At 51.7% G+C, this 21431-nt stretch overlaps 7 protein-coding genes across 7 annotated transcripts; 3 read left to right on the plus strand and 4 right to left on the minus strand.

Annotated features, from left to right (window-relative positions):
* Nucleotides 1-18: 18 nt before the first annotated feature.
* Nucleotides 19-2692, plus strand: N7515_005621 (putative C6 finger domain protein; the record flags this gene model as incomplete). Its single annotated transcript, XM_056666365.1, has 6 exons — nt 19-229; nt 289-416; nt 495-607; nt 665-1108; nt 1167-1756; nt 1815-2692. 6 exons carry the CDS (start codon nt 19-21, stop codon nt 2690-2692), a joined length of 2364 nt encoding a protein of 787 aa, XP_056519961.1.
* A 415-nt stretch (nt 2693-3107) lies between these two features.
* On the minus strand, nt 3108-4737 carry N7515_005622 (uncharacterized protein; the record flags this gene model as incomplete). The annotated part of the gene is made up of 4 exons (XM_056666366.1): nt 3108-3967; nt 4019-4268; nt 4331-4462; nt 4522-4737. The coding sequence occupies 4 exons, from the start codon at nt 4735-4737 to the stop codon at nt 3108-3110; spliced, it is 1458 nt and encodes a 485-aa protein (XP_056519962.1).
* Nucleotides 4738-5818: 1081 nt separating this feature from the next.
* Nucleotides 5819-8150, plus strand: N7515_005623 (putative chromatin remodeling complex subunit (Rsc9); the record flags this gene model as incomplete). Its single annotated transcript, XM_056666367.1, has 3 exons — nt 5819-5855; nt 5908-6234; nt 6295-8150. The coding sequence occupies 3 exons, from the start codon at nt 5819-5821 to the stop codon at nt 8148-8150; spliced, it is 2220 nt and encodes a 739-aa protein (XP_056519963.1).
* Nucleotides 8151-8488: 338 nt separating this feature from the next.
* Nucleotides 8489-10246, minus strand: N7515_005624 (carotenoid oxygenase family protein; the record flags this gene model as incomplete). Its single annotated transcript, XM_056666368.1, has 3 exons — nt 8489-9399; nt 9473-10088; nt 10151-10246. 3 exons carry the CDS (start codon nt 10244-10246, stop codon nt 8489-8491), a joined length of 1623 nt encoding a protein of 540 aa, XP_056519964.1.
* A 1706-nt stretch (nt 10247-11952) lies between these two features.
* On the minus strand, nt 11953-14264 carry N7515_005625 (putative C6 transcription factor; the record flags this gene model as incomplete). Its single annotated transcript, XM_056666369.1, has 3 exons — nt 11953-12597; nt 12665-13699; nt 13761-14264. The coding sequence occupies 3 exons, from the start codon at nt 14262-14264 to the stop codon at nt 11953-11955; spliced, it is 2184 nt and encodes a 727-aa protein (XP_056519965.1).
* A 3237-nt stretch (nt 14265-17501) lies between these two features.
* On the plus strand, nt 17502-18839 carry N7515_005626 (putative integral membrane protein; the record flags this gene model as incomplete). Its single annotated transcript, XM_056666370.1, has 4 exons — nt 17502-17762; nt 17830-18203; nt 18279-18346; nt 18409-18839. The coding sequence occupies 4 exons, from the start codon at nt 17502-17504 to the stop codon at nt 18837-18839; spliced, it is 1134 nt and encodes a 377-aa protein (XP_056519966.1).
* Nucleotides 18840-19482: 643 nt separating this feature from the next.
* Nucleotides 19483-21429, minus strand: N7515_005627 (uncharacterized protein; the record flags this gene model as incomplete). The annotated part of the gene is made up of 4 exons (XM_056666371.1): nt 19483-20742; nt 20798-20900; nt 21060-21228; nt 21321-21429. 4 exons carry the CDS (start codon nt 21427-21429, stop codon nt 19483-19485), a joined length of 1641 nt encoding a protein of 546 aa, XP_056519967.1.
* Between the last annotated feature and the right edge of the window lie 2 nt (nt 21430-21431).

Below are 21431 nucleotides of genomic sequence, written 5' to 3' on the forward strand. Positions count from 1 at the left end.
CTGGTTCCATAGCGCAATATGAACCCTCGTGAACAGTCCGACATGCCTCCGGCGCCTTCGTACCCGTCTCCCAACGGTGCGCAAATGGCCCAGGGCGTGCCATCTTATTATGGCAACCGCCAGATGACCACCGACGAACTGCTTTCTGCTGAACTGTCGCGTGAGGCCTCAGGCCCTGGGCTCGGTGAAACCAACAACGGCGTTCATCATGGCCAATCGATGGTGCTGGGTTCCTCGAATGCGACCGACATGGGGCGCACTTCTTCGGAGGACCAGCACCAACATCAGCATATGCTTCAATTCCCCCTAGTCAACAGGTTGGCGTCGATCCGAATCACGACTTGAGCTATGGCGAGCAGAGCGCGCGCAAGCGATCGAAGATCTCGAGAGCTTGCGACGAATGTCGGCGAAAGAAGGTATGTTAACAATAACATGCAAGCGCGACCCAAGAGTTCTGAAGCTAAGACGCGTTTTTTTTCTTTCTTCTCGCACAGGTTCGATGCGACGCAAACTCGGAAACTGGCCTTGAGACATGCTCTAACTGTCGCCGTCTCGGTGTGGTGTGTCAGTTCAGTCGCGTCCCGATGAAACGGGGCCCCAGCAAAGGGTAAGAACCACCAATGCGCCAGATCCAGAAGGAACATTAGGACTGACAAATATGCAGTTACATCAAAGAACTTGCCGAACGTCTTCATACCCTCGAAAACCAGATGCAGCCAGGAATTGTTCAACCCGACGTGCCATACCAATCCATGAATGAGGTGTCTCTCCCGAGAGGGTACCAGGATTTCGCATCGCCGGAGGAATCAACCTCCGGAGCTCGGAAGAGAACTTACTCGGTATTCGAGGGCTTGCCCAGCTCCTCCTTTGCGCAGCCTTCGTTCAATGCCCGTGTCTCGCATAATGCCTTCGATGGACCCGAGACACCGGCCGACCCATACAACCCAGCTGTAGCCAGCGGTAGCGCACCGAAACCTGGCAATCTCTTCTGGAGCGCGACAAGCCATGAGAACGATCTCCCAAGCGGGCTTGAGATGACGGATTTGCCAAAGCATGAAGGTGATGACGATATGACACCGGTCACTCTTGATGAGGGTGCTCTTGATGCGTATGTCTAATATTGACCCCTCGTTCCTGCTGAGAGTATTATCTGACAGTATATTCAGTTATTATCAGAAGATCCACACCTTCCTTCCAATTCTGCCCCATACCAAGGAGCGAACATTGGAGCTTCTGCACCAGTGCAACCGCGAAGCACAGGAGATCTTCTGCTATGCACTGTACAGTGTCACTCGGACTGACTTGTCGCGCGTGGCGAGTAATTTCGAGAAGATCAATGGGTTTGATAATGCCCAGGATCTCCTCATGTTCCACACTCGTCAGCCATTGATCATCCAATCGACCTCTGTCAATCTGATCTGGTTGCAATCTCTTCTCTTGATGATCATCGACTGTGACACCCGTGGACCTGACAACTTTGTTCTGAAAGACGGTGTGCCCAAGGGTACACTGGTTCAGGCAGCCAATAAGCTCGGATATGACTTGGCCAGGAGCCAAGGTCAACTGAAGACCAAACGATCGTCCGATTTCGATGTCGACTCCGACGCCAATCTCGTCAGGCGCAACTGGGTTTCTTTGGCCATTCTGGGCCGCTGGTACGCTATGAGTGTGGCGGATCCTACTGTGCTGGGAAGTTATGAGATCGGTGGCCGTGAAGATGAAAGGGTCGTTGGCCAAATCGCAAATGGAATTGCCTGTAGGTTGACCCTCCTTGTCTTGCAGTACCACTGTCCCACTAACAAGGTTCCCGCCAGCTTACTCGACATTCATTTCGGACACGGTCTCTTTGGCCACTGTCGACCACAACATCTGCCAGACCAACTCCGGCCTCGGCCGTATCATAGGCTCGAACCTAGTCGCGTCCCTCGAGCGTCTCGCACAAATGGAGGACATATTCCAGATCCACGAGCTCCCCGAGAACTCAACCACTCGCCCGCTCTACGAGAGCCTGCAAGCCCAACTCTACTGGACCGTCCGCCTGCTCATCAAGCGCCACGTCTACGTCTACAGCCCATCCGAGATCATCTTCTGCGCACAGGAAATCATCAACGAGATGCACAAGTCAACCATGCAGTCCCGTCTCGCATCGCCCTTCGACCTGCACAGTCTCGCCCTGGCAGCAATGACCCTCCTCGAGGCCACCGTTCTCCCCGAACACGCGAACGAATGCTGGGCGGCTCTCGAAAAGCTGGAAGAAATCCTCGACCGTCGCTCCAAGCGCGGCGCAGAAGGCGGCGAATTCAGCAACATCTTCGGCACCCCGGAATGGGACTCTAAGATCCGCATCTTCCTCGAATGGCGTCGCATCAAGTCCCAGGAATCCCAGCTGCAGGAAGCTGAGGCCGGTGCTAACGTGAAGTCCCAGCAGCCTGTCATGGGCCCGAACGAGCAGCGCTCCCTGCAGCACCTTGCTGACCTGGCTGTCGGCGCCGAGGGCTCGGTTGGCCAGAACGCGCCGTCTACGCCCCCGCCTGGTCTTGCTAATGAGCAGCACGAGTCGGAGTCGAATCTCGCTCCGCAGTTGGCGCAGGCGCAGGGTGGGACTGGCCGTGTTGTCGTTGACTTCACTATGCTCACCAAGGAGGGATATCTGAATGTTTTCTCGGGATTGATCTACCGTCGGACCCGTTAATGTCGTTGACTTCTCTTCTTAGTTGTCTTGCGCACTGTTCCGTCGGGACACGTCTCTCGTTTCTGCTTCTATGTTTACCGACCTTTGCTTTTGCTTTTGCTCAGGCGTATCTTTTGTATCTTTATCCCGAGGATTTGCCGCCGTCTCTAGGGAAATATTTCCCTTAATCTATCCTTAGTTCCCAGTTTGTAGTGAAATATCATCTATTCATATCTCACATATCATCGAAGCTTCTCAGTGAGATGAGCTTGCAGGGAGCTGTCCGGTAACGCAATCACCAGATAAGATCATAAAGCATCGCTTTCCATGTCTGGAAAATGATATTAAATTAGGTTCCAAAGCTCCAGCTCCATAACTCATAAATATGCTCTGATATGGCATATCGAAACTTAGCGAACAGATAAATGGAACCCCGTTATTGCCTCCGTCCGAACGCAAACCGCCACCAGACACTGTCCACGTCCTGACATAGCGCCAGGAAGTTGTCATCTTCGAGCAACTCGCACATCCAGTTCTCGAGGAAGGCGGTGCGCTCCGGCGTCGGAGATGCCATATACTGCGCTAGCCAGTCCTCAGGTGTAATCGGTGGTTCGTCGTTCGTCCTGACGATCAGCTGGGGAATAGATGGGACTGGATCTTGTCCTGTCTGCAATGTCTCTTGGATACTGGCTGCTTGAGAAGCCTGCTCGGCGAGACTACTGCGTGGAGGTAAGGCCTGAGATACAGGTGCTTCTTCGTAGAGGATCAACGGTGGAGTCGGGTCGGGGTGTGCTTCTGGTTGGGATAGATTTGGCTGGGATAGGTTTGGCTGGGAGGAGTCTGCCTGGGATAAGTTCTTAAAATTGTGTGCCGGGAAAGTAGGAATATCATCACGCTTGGACACTGGGTCAAGTGGACAAAGCTTCGGGTCGTTGGTTTGCGGTGCGGGCTGTGATTTTGAAAATGGATTCGAGTGTTTCTGTTTCTGTTTCTGGGTCGTCCGCGTTAGACTGGTAGTGCGTGTTCTCTTTGCAGCTGGAACTTGAAATGGAAGCTCTCGCTTTGGAGGGAGCATTTTGTTCAGCTGGTCGATCTCGTGGCTTGCTGATATGGTTGAGAGCTGTGAGCTTGCGAGTTCGGCTCCCTGGTGTTCTTTGTTGGTGAGAGTAGGGGCCTCTAGCTGTTGAAATGGGTCTGCAGGTTCTGTGTTTTGAGGCACGATGAAAGCCGGTAGGGGTTGGAACTTGGGTGCAGCATGGGAGATTGTGCTCGCGGGAGAAGTTGCTCGGATTGGTGCTGGAACACATTAGATGACTGCTCGATATGGTCAGAGGAAACGGTCTATACTTGTTCGTTCGGATATCGCCCCAGCTGGGTGTGAGACCCAGTTGCTGCCCGTGGAAGTTGCCACTGTGTTGACGGTTCTGGGGGGAATGGACGAGAGATGCCCTGATGTCCATGACGAGACGGATGGAAAGCGCCGGACTGCTGGAGCGGGTGGCTTGCCTTCTGTCAATGGACAGTTGATTTCACCCAGGAGGGTCAATACTGTAAAGTAGTCTCGCTCTGAGGTGAACTTGATCTGAAAGCGACGGATCTGCGGGTTCGTCAGGTCTGATATCTCGAGAGTCTTCAATGGGGTCTTCAGAATGTACACACATTTGTTCCATGTGGATACTTGACTGCCAGACACGGGGATTTGACAACGACAGCAAACTGCGACTTTGGTGGTGGGACTAGCTGGGCTTGCATTGCAGCCATGCGGACAAAGAATACCAGGTCAAGCTGCTCCTATATCAGGGTGGGTAGTCAGCATCGCCGGCGGCCACGCTTTTGGGTGGGAAATGTACCAGAAGGTCGTCTCCTTGGAATACTTTCTGGATCAGTCTTGATGGGATAGAGTCCAAGTCGAGGTACTTATCGAAAGTGCAGGTTATGTCTCCATTCCCGTGGACATGAGTCCAATTCAGCGGGCCGACATGGTCGGTGGAGGTCGTTGTATGGGAGAATTTGGCGATGGTGAGACGTAGCACCTGGGGAGGGTTTGGTGGAGGTAGATTTGGCATTTTATCAAATTAGATAGATCAAGAGAGGGCCAGCTGCGATGAAAGGGCATTCAGTCCTACAAAGTAGATGATGGAGGGTTTGGAGGAGTGAGACTCGAAACGAGGGTATGAGAGAGAAGAAACCCCGATCTAGTAGCGCTCCAATTCTGAGATTCATGGCCAGTGCACATACAATTTCATCAGCCTGCACTTAGCTCGTGATCTCTATCAGTATGGTAAGAGGAAAATCATCAGGTTCTATTCTCCTATCATGGTCTTCCATTTGAGTATAATGTGACATTCAGCTAGAATAATTTATTGCAGCTTCACTTCAATGTCACTCTCCAGTGAAGAGATGCAAAAGACTTATCAAACACAATACGAACAAGACAAAGTCATGAGAGCACGAACCAGAACGGTTGATATCACGAGACCATTGGTGCCTAAGGCACTAATATACTATTCATTAGTCATCAGCCCACGGCCGGAATAACCCTAATCCGAAAACGCGCTTCTGGAGAAGCGCGGACTTTTGGCTGATCAGTGCCGTTGATCATTGGAAGCCCACCTCTAGCCAAGGCCGAAAGGCATTGACAAATCTCTTACCTTTAACTATCGCAAATTGCCCACCTCGGTCGCATCCCTGCAGTTTCTTTGTTTGGGATCTGTTGTGGCTGTCGCGCACCTTGCTCCTTCACTCTCGCATCTAGTTTTCCAACCCTACCCTCGAACGCGCGCGCGAATCCTGCGAGTCTTCCATCCCTAACTACCATCGCTGGCCACGCCCATTGCCAACGACTCGCCAAAAGCAATCCTTCGTTTTTTTCCGAGGAATCAGACGAAGCTACAGCTTTAGCCACCCCCATTCGCTCCCTACCCCATTCGTTTGCCGGCAAAGCCGTATCAAGGGCCGCATCCCACGACCAGTGTGTTGAGCCTTCATACTTGCGACGGATCGGTTTACACCCTGTACCTTCTCCAACTCCGAATTCCCTTCTCCATATATTAAAGTGCCTTCGTCTTTTCTTCCCTTCTGGAAGAACGGATTCACTTCAATCGCTTTCAACCGTCCGGCGCAAAGCTGTGTCCCTCTGCCAGCACAATGTCTGGCTCTACCCCCCCACCTCGCTCCGACGTAAGTATACCTTATTCCGACTCATGATTGTTGACTTTATACTAATACTACCCCAGAGGGTTTGCGCCATGCCCCGAAGGTCAACCAACCATTCATCCCGGACACCACCCCTGCCCGTCGATCACATATTCATCATGGACTCACATCACCACAACCGTCAGCCAGTCCTCATCAGGTAAACACCAACCCAGCCGCCAATCCACAGAGCTCCCAGTTTGTAGTCGACAGCTGGGAAGGCAGAGACCATCGCCAGCTTCCCATGTCGACGAAAGAGGTCCCCACCCCCGGAAACCAGCCGCTCGTCTTCCGTCCATCAAAAAGACCCCGGCAGCTAGATTATCATGATCCTTACTTCCCATTGAGTTATCTTGAGGTTCCAAGGAGTCAGTCTTCCCTTTACTTTAACAATGGTTTCAATATACTAACATCACTGTCCAATTTAGCTGATCATATCTACAAACGTGCCCACTATGGCCTGCAGTCAGGCATTCCAGATGAGGTCGATTTCGCCTTATACCACCTTGTCCAGATTTCGAACCAGCGATGGGACAAGTTCAAATTCGAAGGGTTCCCGTTGCTTGCGGAAACTTTGATGCAAAAAGCACTCGATATCACCCAACTCTGCACGGGGGTCAAGTGGGAATTCCAATACGATCCCAGGAAACCGATTGACCGTGTCAATGTGCTGAATTCGCTACATGGAACGCGGGACATCTTGGACAAGATCAGCAAGATCCCAGTGAACCTCGCGGATGACGGCCTCGAGACCGACGAATTCAATCACCAACTTCGGAATATCAAGGAGGCTACATTGGTGTTGAGAAACATGGTACTTCTCCGGGAGAATGCATATTACGTGTCGCGCTATGCGAAAGGGCTATTGCGGGACTTTTTGGTCATCATCATCAACGCCCCAAACCAACCGCGACTCAATGAAATCAAAAATGACGCACTTGATATTGCTGAGGAGGTCACCAAGTTCCTGCGGACTGACCCTGAAGATCCGTTGTGGATTTCTCTGGTAAAATGCCTCGATTCAACAGATCGCGCCCACGTCGTGCGGGCTCTGTGGGCCTTGACACATTTCGGAACTGAGCTGGACGATGCAGACGCAAACCGAGCCATGGATAGTCTGACCAAACCGACCCTTCAGCAAATGTACTATCTTACGCTTCTTGACCTCGACAAGGACCTTCTCAGTGGGGCACTTGACTTCTGGTATCAATACACACTCAGCCAGGACAACATCGAGACATTGATGGATATCGTTAACTTCCCGATCGTTTTCGTCCCTCGCATGGTTGCACTCCTCACGTATGAAGCACGTCCAACCAAGAAAGAAACCGTTCTGCAAGAAGAAAAAGTCGCCCCTCCTCCCACTGACATCCCTCGCGTATCCCCGGAGCTTCTGGAGAAGCTCATGGAACTCTCAGAGCCGCAGAGAAGCTCTCAATGGCTGCGTTGCTGTTTCATTGAGGATGCAGAGTGCGAGATCACCCAGATTGCTCTGTGGCAAGCATACCAGAGCCGTTTTGCCGATCCCCGCGTCAATGGAGGCGGCGTCCTTCCTGCCGCCGAGTTCATCAAGAATGTTAGCAACACATTTACGAATGCCCAGGCACAGGTTATCAATGGTCCAGGCACCGCCACCAAATTCATCATCAAAGGCATCCGACCCTTGGAAACCGCCCACACTTTCGAAGGCTTCCCTTACTGCTACTGCCGATGGGCCGATAACTCAAAGCCCTCGAAGATGTGCCAGCGTGCGTTCACATCTCCGACCGATCTGCGTAACCACGTGTTCGGGGACCACATGAACCTGGAGCCCACCGAAACCCCCGGGCAGTACAAACTGGATCCCGCAGAGACCCCCATCCACACCTGCCAATGGGACAACTGCGTGCGGTTCCGAGCATCAAACGCTAGCGCCAACACATCCACGGTCGCCGGTCATGTCGCGGCGCATCTGCCGGAAGATCGTCCAGCCGATGCGCAGCCAGCCCTGGCCAAGCGCGTGGTTCTCCAGGAGCGTATCGTGCGTAAGTGGTACTACATGGATACGCCGATCAACGAGAAGGCAGAGCCTTTCGGCGTCGCTTACAAGGCGGCCTTGGTGCTCCGTAACATTGCCCGAGGTCTGCCCGCCCGCACGACGTCGCAGTACGGTGGCCTTACCTGGAAGAAGGCCTGCTTTACCTCCCAACGCCCGAAGATCGTTGAAGTGTGGGACCGAAACCGCGCTTTGCGCAAGGAGCTCACTGAGCTCATTATGGTTATCGAGAAGGAGGATGACTATTGAATTATCGTTTCATATCCTCCCGGCGTTGCGACTCGGCTTGGTGTTTTCTGAAAAATCAATATTTGTACCATTAATACCCTTGTTAGTCATATTATTACTATCATCCTAGCTCCCAGTTCTTGTATCTTGTAGACGTGTAATACCGTAGGAGCCGCACTTGCCCTCACACTTTGCTGTCACTTTCACTCGTCTTTAGTTCAACCCTAGCTTGACCACACAAGGCAGTCTGACCCTATGTCCAAGCCTTAAGCTACCGGGATACGACTTAAGCAGGGAGGTTGGTGTTCAATCATCACAAACTTGACATAGTAACCACATGCGAATATCAGACAAACCTCCTAGTAATCACCGGTAGGCATTCCACCAAGAGTAGGAACATGCTGTCCATGGAACCCAAATCCAACCGCCCCATCAACATTCGCCCGACCCAGCTCCGACAGATCGCGAGCATCCAAACAGAGCAAATAACTCTTCCCCCTCTGTCCGTCCAGAACGACACTGAGCAACACACCATCATCCTCATCAGTCCCCTCCGGGTTCGGAACAAAAATAGCCTCACCAGGCGATTGACCATGACAAGCCCAAAGCATCGACTCCTGCGTCTCGCAATCCAACTTCATGATCCCATCCGTCAGAGTCGCCTCACCACGGAAAGTAACCGCATAAACATATCGATGCTTCTGCGTAACTCGCTTCGGATGCATAGTCGGCAACTCAGGCGACAACGACTTGCAAGCAGACCACTCAACCTCCGCCTTCCGTGTTTCCGCGCATGGCGCAGATGGCACCGCAGGTAGACGGAAGCGAGTGAAAGTCGTCCGGTAGAAGTCACTTCTCTTTTTCTGGAAGTCCTTGGCCGCATCGAACGACGAGATCAGCGTATCGTAGTACAGTGTCTTGATGAAGTCGGAACTATCGGTTCTCACCACGTCTGCCACAATATCCGTCTTCGTCGGATCCTCGGCTGAAGGCTCGAGCCAGGCGTTGACTGTGTGGAAGCAGAAGAAAGCAGGGCTGTCGTATGTGGCGATTAATCCATTGCCGTGCTTGCGGTCGATGACATACCAGGTCGCGGGCTGGGATGGGTCTGTCGGTGCGATGGCGTTTATGAATGATTCTTTCAGTTTGAGCGGGTTGACGTGTGAGTTCCACACGCATAGCACGACGTGTTCCTCGGTGATGAGGAGCGAGTGCAGGTATGCTGGGGTTGCGTCGAAGGTTGCCAGGATTGTGGTTTCGCCTGTTGCGGCTGAGACTCTGAAAACGCGGTATGTGCAGGTTTGTCCGAAGGAGAGGTTGAAGTTGAACATGTCTCCCGTGACGGGGTCGGATCGGGCATGGGATGCTGATAGTGGGCCTGAGAGGTCCGGGTGTAGATTTGTCTGCGTGGCTAGGCCGATGGGCTCCAGGGTCTCGGGATCGAGGTTTTTTGAAGGCATTGTAGTCGGTCTTAGCGTAGAGGGTTCGGATTTGCTTTGAATCGCTCCAGCGTGAGGTCGAATCGGGTGTCTCGTCGAGACCGGGGACATTGATAGAGAGTGTGACACCGATGTTCTTACTGGAGGGGGTGGGTGGCTGTGGGACGAACTCGCTATGGACTTTGCCCAATACGCTCTTACAGGGGTCGCGTTTCTGTCCGAAGCTGACCATGTCTAGGGATCTGGTTCTTCTGGCTTCTTCCATCAAGTCATCGGTCGAGAAGCGGGAATTATACAGCACTCGAGGCGAGGCGCTGGAGTCCTCTGGAGCGAGGATTTGGAAACGATGGGTTTGACTGAATCCATCGAACCAGTGTGATAGTCGTAGCGTTTCTCCATTGTCGGCTTCCACTTGACTCGCGCCTGGCCCTGTGCGGTACAAAACTCCCGCGGCATAGGCAGGGATATGTCCGGTCACTTGGAGTTCAACAGTCTCGCGCTGTTCGTATTCGGGGTCAAACTGTGCAGGGATTAGTATGGGTAGCTCCAAAGCCCGCTTGCAGGGGGTGGAAGCCCACTCACGCCTTTGTCATTGGGCCAATTGTTATAGTGGACTTGATCTTTGCTGCCATTGCTAGCCTGAGTAGTAACGGCTGAATCTGTAGTGATCGAAGGCATTATAGTTGGTTGATGTGATCTACTATGTGCTAGAAGATGGGAACTTGGACGGACAATCCCATTTATATATCCATTTTCTTTAGATAATACGCCGAGACAAGTGAGACAGGTATATCCCCTGAAGCCACTCGCCTTTTCCCTCTTGACGGAGGGAATTGAAGTGAAGATGTGGGGGTATCGCGACGGCTGAGCGCCACCTCCGACGTGTTCCTTTTCCGCACCAATCGCCTCCCTTCAATTACCGAGTCTCCATCACCATCGTCTGTGTTCAGCCGCGCTAAGTCTGCAACTGACTTCAGGCAAGCGAGATATCTCGGCTTGACCCTTCCCGATCTTGGCGGGATTCACCCACATCCCGGAAGCAGGCGGGTTATATCCATGTCTATCTCCGTCCAGTCTTGCGACTGCCGACAGCAAAAGACCAGACTGAATATCGTGCGAGTCCACATCCGAGGTTGAGACTATCGGATGAGTCGAGTCAGTCGGATGATTTATAGAAACCGACGCGAATCCCCCATGGAGGGAGTACGCAAACCCGACCGAACAGGCCCCAAGATATGGAAATGTGATCAATGTTCGTCAAGGTTCCAACGACTAGATCACATGAAGCGCCATGCCTTGACTCGTATGTCCCTAGGACCCTAGTATTCCGAAAAGGGAAAAAAAAGTAACGAGTGTTCATAGATCACACGGCCAAAAGCCATCTATGTTCTTTTTGCAAAGCTACGTTCAGCCGAGGGTGGGTAACTTCGGTACAAATGCATAGTATAGACTGACGAGACATCCAGGGATGTGCTACGACGGCACTGGAAATCATGCAAAGCTCGCCTAGACAGCGGACAAGCAATCCCCGAGCCGGAGCGCGGTGGAAAACACAAACGCGCCTGTGATAGTTGCGCGAGCCTCAGGAAGGCGTGCAATGGGGATATCCCATGTGCTGAATGCACCCAGCGAGAGAAACAATGCACTTACCAGCGTCTGCTTGGGGAACCTTCTTTGCCGGCCACATCGCAAGCATCGCAAGCATCGGAAACTCAGAACACAGAAAGCTTGGTCGTGGTCGACGATGCTGAGGCTCGCAAGGCGGTTGAGTCAAGTTGGGATCTTGGCCCTGCAACGCTTTATCCATCTTCTAAGGAGGTATTCGCTCGACGTCATAATATTCTGCTTGGCTCAGCTCGAGGTTCCACTATGCACGGGGTACTATCTAGTGTCGGATTTTGAAAAGAACTTCTGATCATTTCTCTAAGTGCCATATCATTCCAACTGGAGCTTGTCGGTGGTACACATAATTTATGGCATTGCTTTGGCCGGCCTGCATTGAACACCTATTGCAAGGCTTTCAGATCCGGATTCACATTGACAAAAGCCACGAGCCATTCCGGTCCCTTCTCGCTGTGAAGATCCCACTCACGCATGGATGGCTGGGCGAAAGTATCATGGCCGATTTTGAACGGTGCGAAACAAGGGCCCTCCACAAGAACGCTGTGCATCAACTTGGTCATTCCAGACCAAGGGCGTGTTGCCCGATTCGATAACTGTGCCGTTGGCGTTTGACCGCTACTCTCCTACAGATATACCTAGCGGTATATGGTCGGGCGAAATTCCGCTTCTTAGTTGGAAGTCTTCATACTCCTTGGGAAATCCATACCATTAATCGTGCCAAGCACACAAACACACCTCCTGTGTTCTATCCGGTACATGTTTCACCGTGGCAAGAATATGGAATCAACGCTATCGTAAACATTTTCAAGAAAATTCTCGTAGTTCAGCCAGGCTGTGTCATCTGAGCCACTTTGCAAGGTCGCTTCATTGAGATCCATCGCATCCCACACGTTCGCCCAAGGTACCGGCGTAAAGGAACTCGGCACTGGTGCGACGTGCATATTCGGTGGCTGAGCAGCATTGTCTCCCAAATTTAACGAGAAGTCCATAAGCGGCTGCGGGTGTTCCGGGAGATTGGAGAAAACATCAAAAGAACCCTGCGAAACTTGATGGCGAGAAGCATCAAGATCGAGGAGTTCATTTCTCCTCGCCTTAGCTTGCGCCATAAGCCTCTCCATCGGTTTCCAGAGCATCCCATGCTGAGAATCAGCGATGACAAGCCGCGAGCGCTCGAAAACATCCGCAACAACCGACCAATACCTCACCATGACAGCGGGGTCTTTACAGACGCAAAGTTCGGCAAGGGCCACAGCCAGCGCATGCCATGGAACCCACATCGAGCCATACCACCGCCACGCCGCGGCGCCGGGATAGGTATAGACATCCTGAGACCACTGCAGGTTATCAGCGGCGATCTTGAGGAGGGCATTATCGCCGACTCTCGGTGGAGTGAAGTTCCTACTGCGCTGCAGCGGTCGAAAGCACGCCAACTGTAGCCAGCTGCCCATGACACCGGCGGTTTTCCGCGCGTACCACTGGAAATCTGACTGATCGGGTCTGCAGCCGCTCAGCAGGTGTGAAGCCTTTTGTTGGAAGTCGTAGACGACTTGCTGCCGCAGAGTGATGATAGTTAAGGGGGGGTTCAATGAGGTCTGAGAAAGCGAGGGAGCGTGCCACGGACGCGGACGCTGCGATGACAAGGGTGTGTGTCATGTCTGTGAATGTGCCGTCTGTGTGCTCCGGGATCGGGCCGTCCATGTCGAACCAGATTTCCTCGTCATTGATGTTCGATGGCTGGTTGGAGTCGAGCCAGGCGGCTTGCATCATTGGATCCGATGCCCTGTCGAGGGAGACTGCTATATCTAGAACCCCGATTCCTAGCCATGTTCTTCTGCGCATTTCCTTCTCAAATGGGCGGACGGTAAATGGTGGCTCTGGGATGTGGAGTGATAATGCTTGGCCTACTCGTAGTGCCATGCTTAACATAGTCCAAACTCTTCGACTTTGGTCTTGAGATCGTGCAGCGAGCTTGGAGAAGTTAGCTTTCAACTCGACCTTCGATCGTAGAGGACAGCTCACCAGAGAGATGATATAGGCCTGCAAAACAGTGAGATCGTTTGTCGTCACAAAATCCGCCCTTACAAGGGCAGCTTCGGTCTCTTTCTGGAATTCCGCGACAGCTGTCATTTTATCTGTATTGAACATCAACTGACATTCCGCTTCGTCGAGAGTACACACTGCGCAAAGATAGACAGCTGAAGCAAGAGTAGCCGGCGCATTGTGATCCTGTTCATAGTCAAGATAGGGTGTCTCATCCTTCAAGAACGCTTGCAATGAGGGCCGATGTAAGACCTTGAACAGGGGATCGACGTTGTGGAGGAAGATATCACACAATCTGTGCCGAATATTGGGCGAAAGATTACACGCTCTATTGGATGGAGACGAGGTTGACTGGCTCTCTGGACTTTCTGAGCTCACTAGCGATGTTCCAAACCCAGGTTCTGGATCTCTGGTATCTATATCGTCATTTGCTAAACGATCTTCCAGGACATTGCGCAATTCATGTGTCTGATTCAAGGACCTCACATATTAATGAATGCAGGCTTTTAACCAGGAACAACAAGCTTACCTGTTGCATGATGTCCTCCCAAAAAGAGTTCCCCATGTACGCAGTTGAAGGGCCAGGAATATGTGAGTGTCCTGCACTAGGTGGGCCGCTGCGCATCACCTCGTTCCCATCTTGCCTGGTATCAAAACCAGCCTTCCTGGCCTCTGTCGCTGCACCCTCCTCTACGGATGGCCATGAGGACTCAGGGACCACCAAGGAAGACTGCGATTCAACCTGCCGCTTGTTGACAACTTGCTTCAAGAGTTTCTCGAGTCTCGCTACCCGGTCAGATAGTTCTTTATCGGAGCCCACGGGCCGTTCAGCGGCCTTCCGCGTGCGGCCCCGCGGGAGACGAGCACGTTCCACCGGCACGCACAGGAAGCCAAGCTTTTGACAGCTTGTGCAAGGGCTTAGTTTATCGCATTTCACTTTGCGCTGGCGACAAGCTTCGCACATTAGCCGGACCCGTGGCGCAGACGGCCGAGAGTGGGGAGAGTGGGTTGTTGTCCCCGCGGGATCAGCCATTGATTCCCGATATTGCTACTGAATGACATGCAACAGTATGGTTTGTAGAGTCTGGTGAGACTAATACAATTGTTTGTCGCATGTACAAACCTGTCAAAGACGCAGTTGAGGCTCAATCCTGTTAAGATTCTGCTTTTGGCCCCCGCGAGATTGCCCCATAATGTTGAATGGCGTCGGCCAATCAGAGGCCGGGTTGATGTTTGTTTTTCCAGATCTGCGCGAAATCAGTTCGAGGTTATTCTTGACAGCCAATTAGTAAGTCACGTCAATCTTCCTAAGAGAAAATGAGGGAAAGAAGGAAGTATCTGTACCTCTGGGTGTGGGTAAGTAGGAAGGCACAGATAGCACATGACTGCGGAAGGAACAACTTTGATGCATCAGCATCTAATTTCCACCTTGAAGAAAACTATCGGTGGCGTTTAGATGGATCCAAGAGATCGAACAAAAGTCTTGGAAGATCGAAGAGCTCCACTAGGCCACCTGATTGCCGGTGTTCCATTTCGAGACTATGACATCCAAGCTCATCGGGGTTTGCATTGTCTCTGAGACATGGTCTGCAGATCATCAACATCGATGCGTATTGTGACTATTGCCCAGAAAGGCGCAAAAACGATCCAATAGTCTAAACATTGCACCCAAGCGTACTCATAACTATCAAGTTTTGGTTGTCAGGTGCACCTCCAGCGGACCCTCATCATTTTGCCCAAACAATTGGACCACCAACCCCTGAAAATCATCGTTACAGGCCCACAGAGATGGAAGAACCTCTCGACCAAAATCTGCACATCGACGTTGAAAGCAGAGTAGCAGACTATTGAAGTAGGCTAGTTCTCAATCATCCCCATTCAATTCAGGCTGCGTTCAACGAATACATCTGTGATCACTCAACAGTGGTCGCAGAAACCGAGTGCCTGAGAGTTTAAGAGAACCTATGGCCACTGAGTTTTTGCAATTGACCCCAAACCTAAGCACCGTTCATATGCGACTCAGGCTATTCTATCGCATACAACAACCTCAAAAAATACTACTTTGGCCTTGAGCGACAACGCACGGCCTCTTACCCCTGACGCCGTTGCTTCACATAACCCAATGTCCCACTGAGGGGAACGCTTTCCCAAACTCTGGAGTGCGGATGAACTACGGAGTACAACCGCGACGTTCGCTTCGAGTGATGATCGTCTCAGTATGGGTCCCCCGCCCGAACGCTTGATTTTTACTAGCAAGTCGACCCCGGGTCAATGCCATTGTTGAGGCGGATAACGAGTGTAACTTCGTACTCGGTACCGATCTAGGCTGCCGCGGAGATGTTATCCTCAAGTCAGCTGTGGATGGATAGTAGATTGTTCGAATCGGGGCCGGAATTGTCTAGACTAGTGGCGATGTTCTTCATTATTCTGGATACTAGCGTGCACGGTTTCGCGCGCACCGTGCCCGCGGCAATTTTTTCGGTACCGGGGTATCGGGGTAGCAACCGTGGCATACATAATTGAAATCAGCGCTTGATTATTGATCTTCGGGTCTTCGACAGGCGAAGCTTTCGGGGGAATTACTGAGTTGTGACTAGAGCAGAAAGTATGCGTACGGGACAACTATTCCGCGGCTTACTGTGTATGAGAATATTCCCGAATTAGCCGGAAATTGGGTTTAGCCTCCATAGTCGTGCAGGGGTGGCAATGGGCTCTGAAGCCTCTGATGCTTACTGCGTAGAACCGCAGGATCAATACAGTGCAGGATTCCTTTTCCTCCACTTGTGTGAGTGTCACTGTCATGACTTGGGATTCATGGAGGGCTATTTGAGACTATTGATTTGAAATTGACAGTCAGCCTGACAGCACCATTGAACCAAGGATCAAGAGAGATTTTGTGGGTAACCGAACTCGGCTCGGCTAACCAGGTCAGGGCCTAATGGCCTATGGAACAGGACTGGACCGCTTAGGTCGGGTTCGGGACAGTTGCTGTACTGTACGGAGTAGGAGTAATGAATGCAATTTATCCCTCAAACAACCACCAGATCTCCTATCCATTTTGCCCTATTTTGCACGAACCAGGAGGCGTTCCTAATGCCTCGCGTTCTCCTCTTGGTGCGATTTGAACACTTATCCTTGACAACTGCCGAAAAGAGTGGATCGGTGGATACTAGTCCAACTAGTGCACTTCGCTGGTAAATTTTGCCAGTCCAATCGTAGTGAGAGACAATGTTTAATGATCCTGGGATTGGGATCGCTAGTATGATGCGCGATGTTACGTGGATAGCAGGGTTAACCATGTGCGCCAGTTATCCACACCCGAGAATTGTTCTCACGTTCTGGAATACATGCATAGATAGCATAGAACCATAGGTGATATTTGGTTGTACTGCAAATATTGAATATTAGTGATAAGATTCAGTTAGCCAAGCATCTGAAAGGGGGAGAGAGTTTCCTAACTTAGGCTAACACAGACAAACTACTGTGTAGGGTACCATGGATCGAAGGCATAGAATAAGATTTTAATTGGAATTGAGTTAGATGCCTGAGCTGAGAGGCTGAGACCCTAATAACGGACATACTTCGGCTTATGCATTCCATTTTTTTTCTCATATTTGCCTTTCAGATATCTTTTACCATCCTCCATACCTACGCTGCACACACTAGACATATTGTAGCCATTGATTAAGTGACAGTGCTCCATAAGAGAAACACACCGAGTACCTACTGTGAATCCAAATCGGTGACCCCAACTTCGAGGACCAAGGCACAGACGGTGGACATCGTCTGAGAGTGGACAAGAAGACAAGAACGGGGCCCGCTAACAGATGGTGGCTTGACTACCAAGTCGACGGGACAAAGAAACCTTGCCAAAGCAAATACTTCGTGGTGCAATCACACACTCTGTAATATTAGTCCTAAGTAACTCGGTTTTACCTCCGTAGCCCCGATGGGCTGAACGCCCGCGGTGATCTTCAACTCGGGCAATGAGGCGCCACATCCACTGTCTCCTTGGCTTTTCTTCCTCATCTCATTTCCTAGTCCCCTTTCACTCTTCTAGATTAAGAAGCGGGCCATCCCCACGATCGTTGTGATCCCCGTGCTCCAGCTTTCGAGCACTGACAAACCAGCGCCCTATCTACGACCCATTGGACTCTTAGAGTGACGGTGTGGTCTTTTGGCTCCTAATTTCTTGCATCGCGTATATCCAGCCGACAGTCTTTACACACACATTGGCATTTCACTCATTTATATACGCCTTGATGACACGATGACTACATTATCAACAACACGCGGCAAACAAGCCCTCGCCGTCAGCATCGTATTCACGACTCTAGCAACATTCATTACTGCCGTTCGTATATTCACACGAGCATTTCTCGTGAAGCAAATGGGAGCAGATGACTATGTCATCCTCGTCTCTCTAGCCTTCTCATGGGCTTTCTTCGGTCTGCTCGTCGGCGAAGTATACCACGGCATGGGCGAGCATTACGCCGTTATTCCTGCTGCAATCTACAAAACCCAGATGATCGTACGTGTTGAATATCACCCCGGGAAGCCCTTCAACCAGCCCAGCCCTAACATGACATCCTATGCAGTGCTTCTGGGCCTCAGTTCCCATCTACCAAACAAGCCTCATCAGCACAAAGATGTCAATCCTTCTCCAATACAAACGAGTCTTCTCCATGCCCCACATGCGTCTCGCATGTTGGCTCCTCATCGGATTCCTAGGCGCCTACGGTTCCTGGACCATCGCCAGTGCCTGGGCCAATTGTGTTCCTCTCGCCAAGTTCTGGGATCCGTCCATCCCGGGCTTCTGTTTCGATAAAAAGGCCCTGTGGTTCTCGAACTCGGCCATTCACATCCTCACCGATATCCTCATCTTGATATACCCCATGCCTGTCCTGAAATCACTGCAATTGCCAAAGAAGCAGAAATTCGCTCTCATGGCAGTCTTCGCCCTGGGTGGATTGTAAGTTTGCCATGACCCCAACCTACCCTTTCCCCAAGCACATATATGTACAATACTAACAATCCGCCTTTTCAGTGTCCTGATCACGAGTGTCCTTCGTCTTCAATCGCTCCTTGTAATCTCCAATTCAGATGATCCAACCTGTACGTTCCCCACTATAATCCACTCCCCTCACCAGAACCCAATTCTAACAATTTCCCCCAAGACGATAACGTCGGCGCAGCAGCCTGGTCCGCCGTCGAATGCAACGTAGCAATCATCTGCGCCTGTCTCCCCGGCACACGCGCCTTCCTCTCCAAACTCCTCCCCCACATCTTCTCCACCCGCAGCAACGGCTACCGCAGCAGGACAACCCGGCCCTCACACATGGGTCGCAGCGCCCTAACCGGCAACGGCAATTCGCAAGTGATGGCTTCCATCGTCGGCGGACACAACCGCAGCCAGTATGATCATGATCTGGATGACCTGTCGCCGTCCGGCTCGTTCAATAGCTACACCAAGGAGCCTATGAAAGACTCCTTCACTGGCATTAAGGTTACGACCAACGTTACGCTGGAGAGTACTGCGCATCCGCGCACTATTGCTAATGATGAGGTGGGGAGTACGAGGGAGTTGGTGAGGAAGACGAGCTTTTGAGCTTTTATGATTTGGGATTTTGGGTAATGGCTTCATTCTTTATACATATTTTTCTTTTTTTTTTCTATTCGATTATGGCGGTTTTTCGTTTTGGTCTTGTATACTAATGGTTTCTTTTGTGAATGTTTCCAATATGCCGTGACCTGGCGATGATATATACCCAATTGGAACATGTTAGAGGTTTTGTCTTTGGCGATATCCATTCCCAAGATAGGTCGTCTTCCAAAAGTTTTGTTATGTAGGCAGGCCTTGCCAATTGAATTAGGGCTTTGCCATAGGTCCTCGAAGGCATGCATCTATGAATTCCGGATACGTGAGCTGTAGGATACATGAGCTACCTATGGATATGATATTATGATTGATTCATGATAAGTATACATCTCCCCAGCAAACAGAACGAGCTGATCTTTCAGCATGCATGAGACCCGCCCATCTACGTTGCAACAAATCAGATAATCAAGGTCTCGTGATAAGAAAAGGATGCAGAAAGATTAAAATGAAAGAGGCATCAAGGCAAGGATCTGAAAAGGCTGAACACCATATGTGCAAATTGCGACTATGCGTACAGTATACAAGGCGCAGATGTCATCACTTGTGCAAATCCCAGAAAAGACAAGATGCCCGTGTATTGCAATACAGTCACCTACTCCCAAACATTGGAGAAAAGGTCATCGGATCCTCCGAACCCACCGGAGGACTTGTTAGTCGAGGCGGGGTTGGAGACCGGGGCGGCGCTAGCCCAGCCACCAAAGTCCTCATCTGCTGCCACAGTGGGTGCGGGCTTGGAAGAAGAGCTGGGCGCGCCCCAGCCATTGCCCACGTCATTCGGGGTCAAGGTGTCAGGAACCTTCATCATAGACGCCGTGGAGGGTGCGGGATCAGTCGAAGGTGCAGCATCAGGTGTGCTCCATGCGTTACCTCCCCATGGATCAAGGCTTCCAGACATCATGCTGGCTGCCGCCGCGGTCGCAGCACTGGGGGCTGGCGCTTTAGGAGGGGCAGGAGGCTGCATTGGGGGAGCAGAAATATTGAACGCAGACCTGATTTCTTGTTGCGGAGAAGTTGCGGCAGATTTAGGTGGCGAAACCGCGGATGTAGATGTTGGAGCAGGCGAAGAAAGCCCGAACAAGTCATTTGATAGGGATGTTGAGGGAGGGTTAGGCTTGGCAGTCGGGGATGTGAATCCACCAAACCCGAAATCTTGGCTGTTCGAGGAGATGGACGTTGTCCGGGACTGAGGCTTCGGGGCGGACAATGTAGGGGAAGCAAAGCTGTCGAAGAAATCGCCGCCCGAAGATCCAGAGGGCGATGTGACTTTCGGGGCAGCAGGACTCGACTTGGCGGCACCAAAAGATGAGAGATTGGAGAATGCCGATGGCTTATCAGCTGGTTTGGCAGGCGGGGGAGAAGTGGCTGTTGGGAAGCTCAGTCCACTGAAGGCGTCTGTTAGACCACCCATGTTAGAAGAAGTGGAGGCCGGAGGCGAGCCCATAGCACCGAAGGAGTTGCCGCGCTGGTGCTGCGCGGGTGGTGCTGGCTGCGGCTTAGAGTACAGGGACAAGATTGATTGTTTGAGGTCTGGCCGGGACATCCCGGCCGGTGTTGCGGGAGTGGATGCTGTGCTATTCGCGTTACTACCAGTGGAGGGCTGTGCGCTACCGAAGAAGTCGAGACCCAGCAATGAATCATTGGGCTTGTGAGACTTGACTGGCGCGGGCTGTGACTGCCTAGGAGGCGCACGCGGAGCGGGGTCGGTCGTGCTGGGGCGAACCGGAGGAGAGATATCGTCGCCGAACAGGTCAATCGAGGCTTGTTGACGGTGTACTGGGGGCTGGCTTGGGGCGGGGACCGGTTGAGAAGTTGATCGCTCAACCTTTGCTTTCTCCTGTACAACCGCAAGAGGCTGGTAGGTCAGTGATTGCTGCTCACCGGCTGGTTCGACACGCGCGGCCACTCACCACATCGTCATCTCCATCATCCAAGGTTGAAGGGTCCGGCATTTCACCGTCCATCACCCATCGCTTGCTCTCGTATTTGGTTCGAATAAAGTTCTCAATCTTCCTGTTCGCTCAAAATGTCAGATACTATGACCATCGATTCTGCGCCATTCGAGAGCACCTACGCATCTGATGGAACGTGGCCGGGTGCCAATTTCGCTTCCCAGTATCTGCTTCCCATTAGCCCTCGCCCGACGTGGACAGTCAATTGAGCAGAACTGACTTGTTGGCTCTTCCATTGCCCCATCTCACCACACTCTGAAGTTGTTCATCGGTCCACGCATCAAGATCAACAGACTTGACTCGACTGATATGTGTGCCCATACCCCTGTGAATGCCTGAGCATCGAATGCAGACGAACACACCCAGATTCCAAGAAGCCCATCGCGGGTCTGTTCAGAATATAAATCAGTACATGAGCAACAACAAAGTCACATGGAGATGAAGCCAGCGTGGACGCAAGTACAAAGGAGGGGTTGCTCACGCTTGTTCCGTTTACAGTCGGCACATATCTTGTTGTGCTCAAGTTTCAACAGAGCCTTGATAGTCTGTGAATTCTGGGCAGCTTGGCCCGGAGTAGGACGCCGAGACATGA

This window comes from Penicillium bovifimosum, assembly GCF_028826915.1.
Source record: "Penicillium bovifimosum strain IBT 22155 chromosome Unknown utg000005l_segment0_segment0, whole genome shotgun sequence".
In the NCBI taxonomy this organism is placed as follows: domain Eukaryota; kingdom Fungi; phylum Ascomycota; class Eurotiomycetes; order Eurotiales; family Aspergillaceae; genus Penicillium; species Penicillium bovifimosum.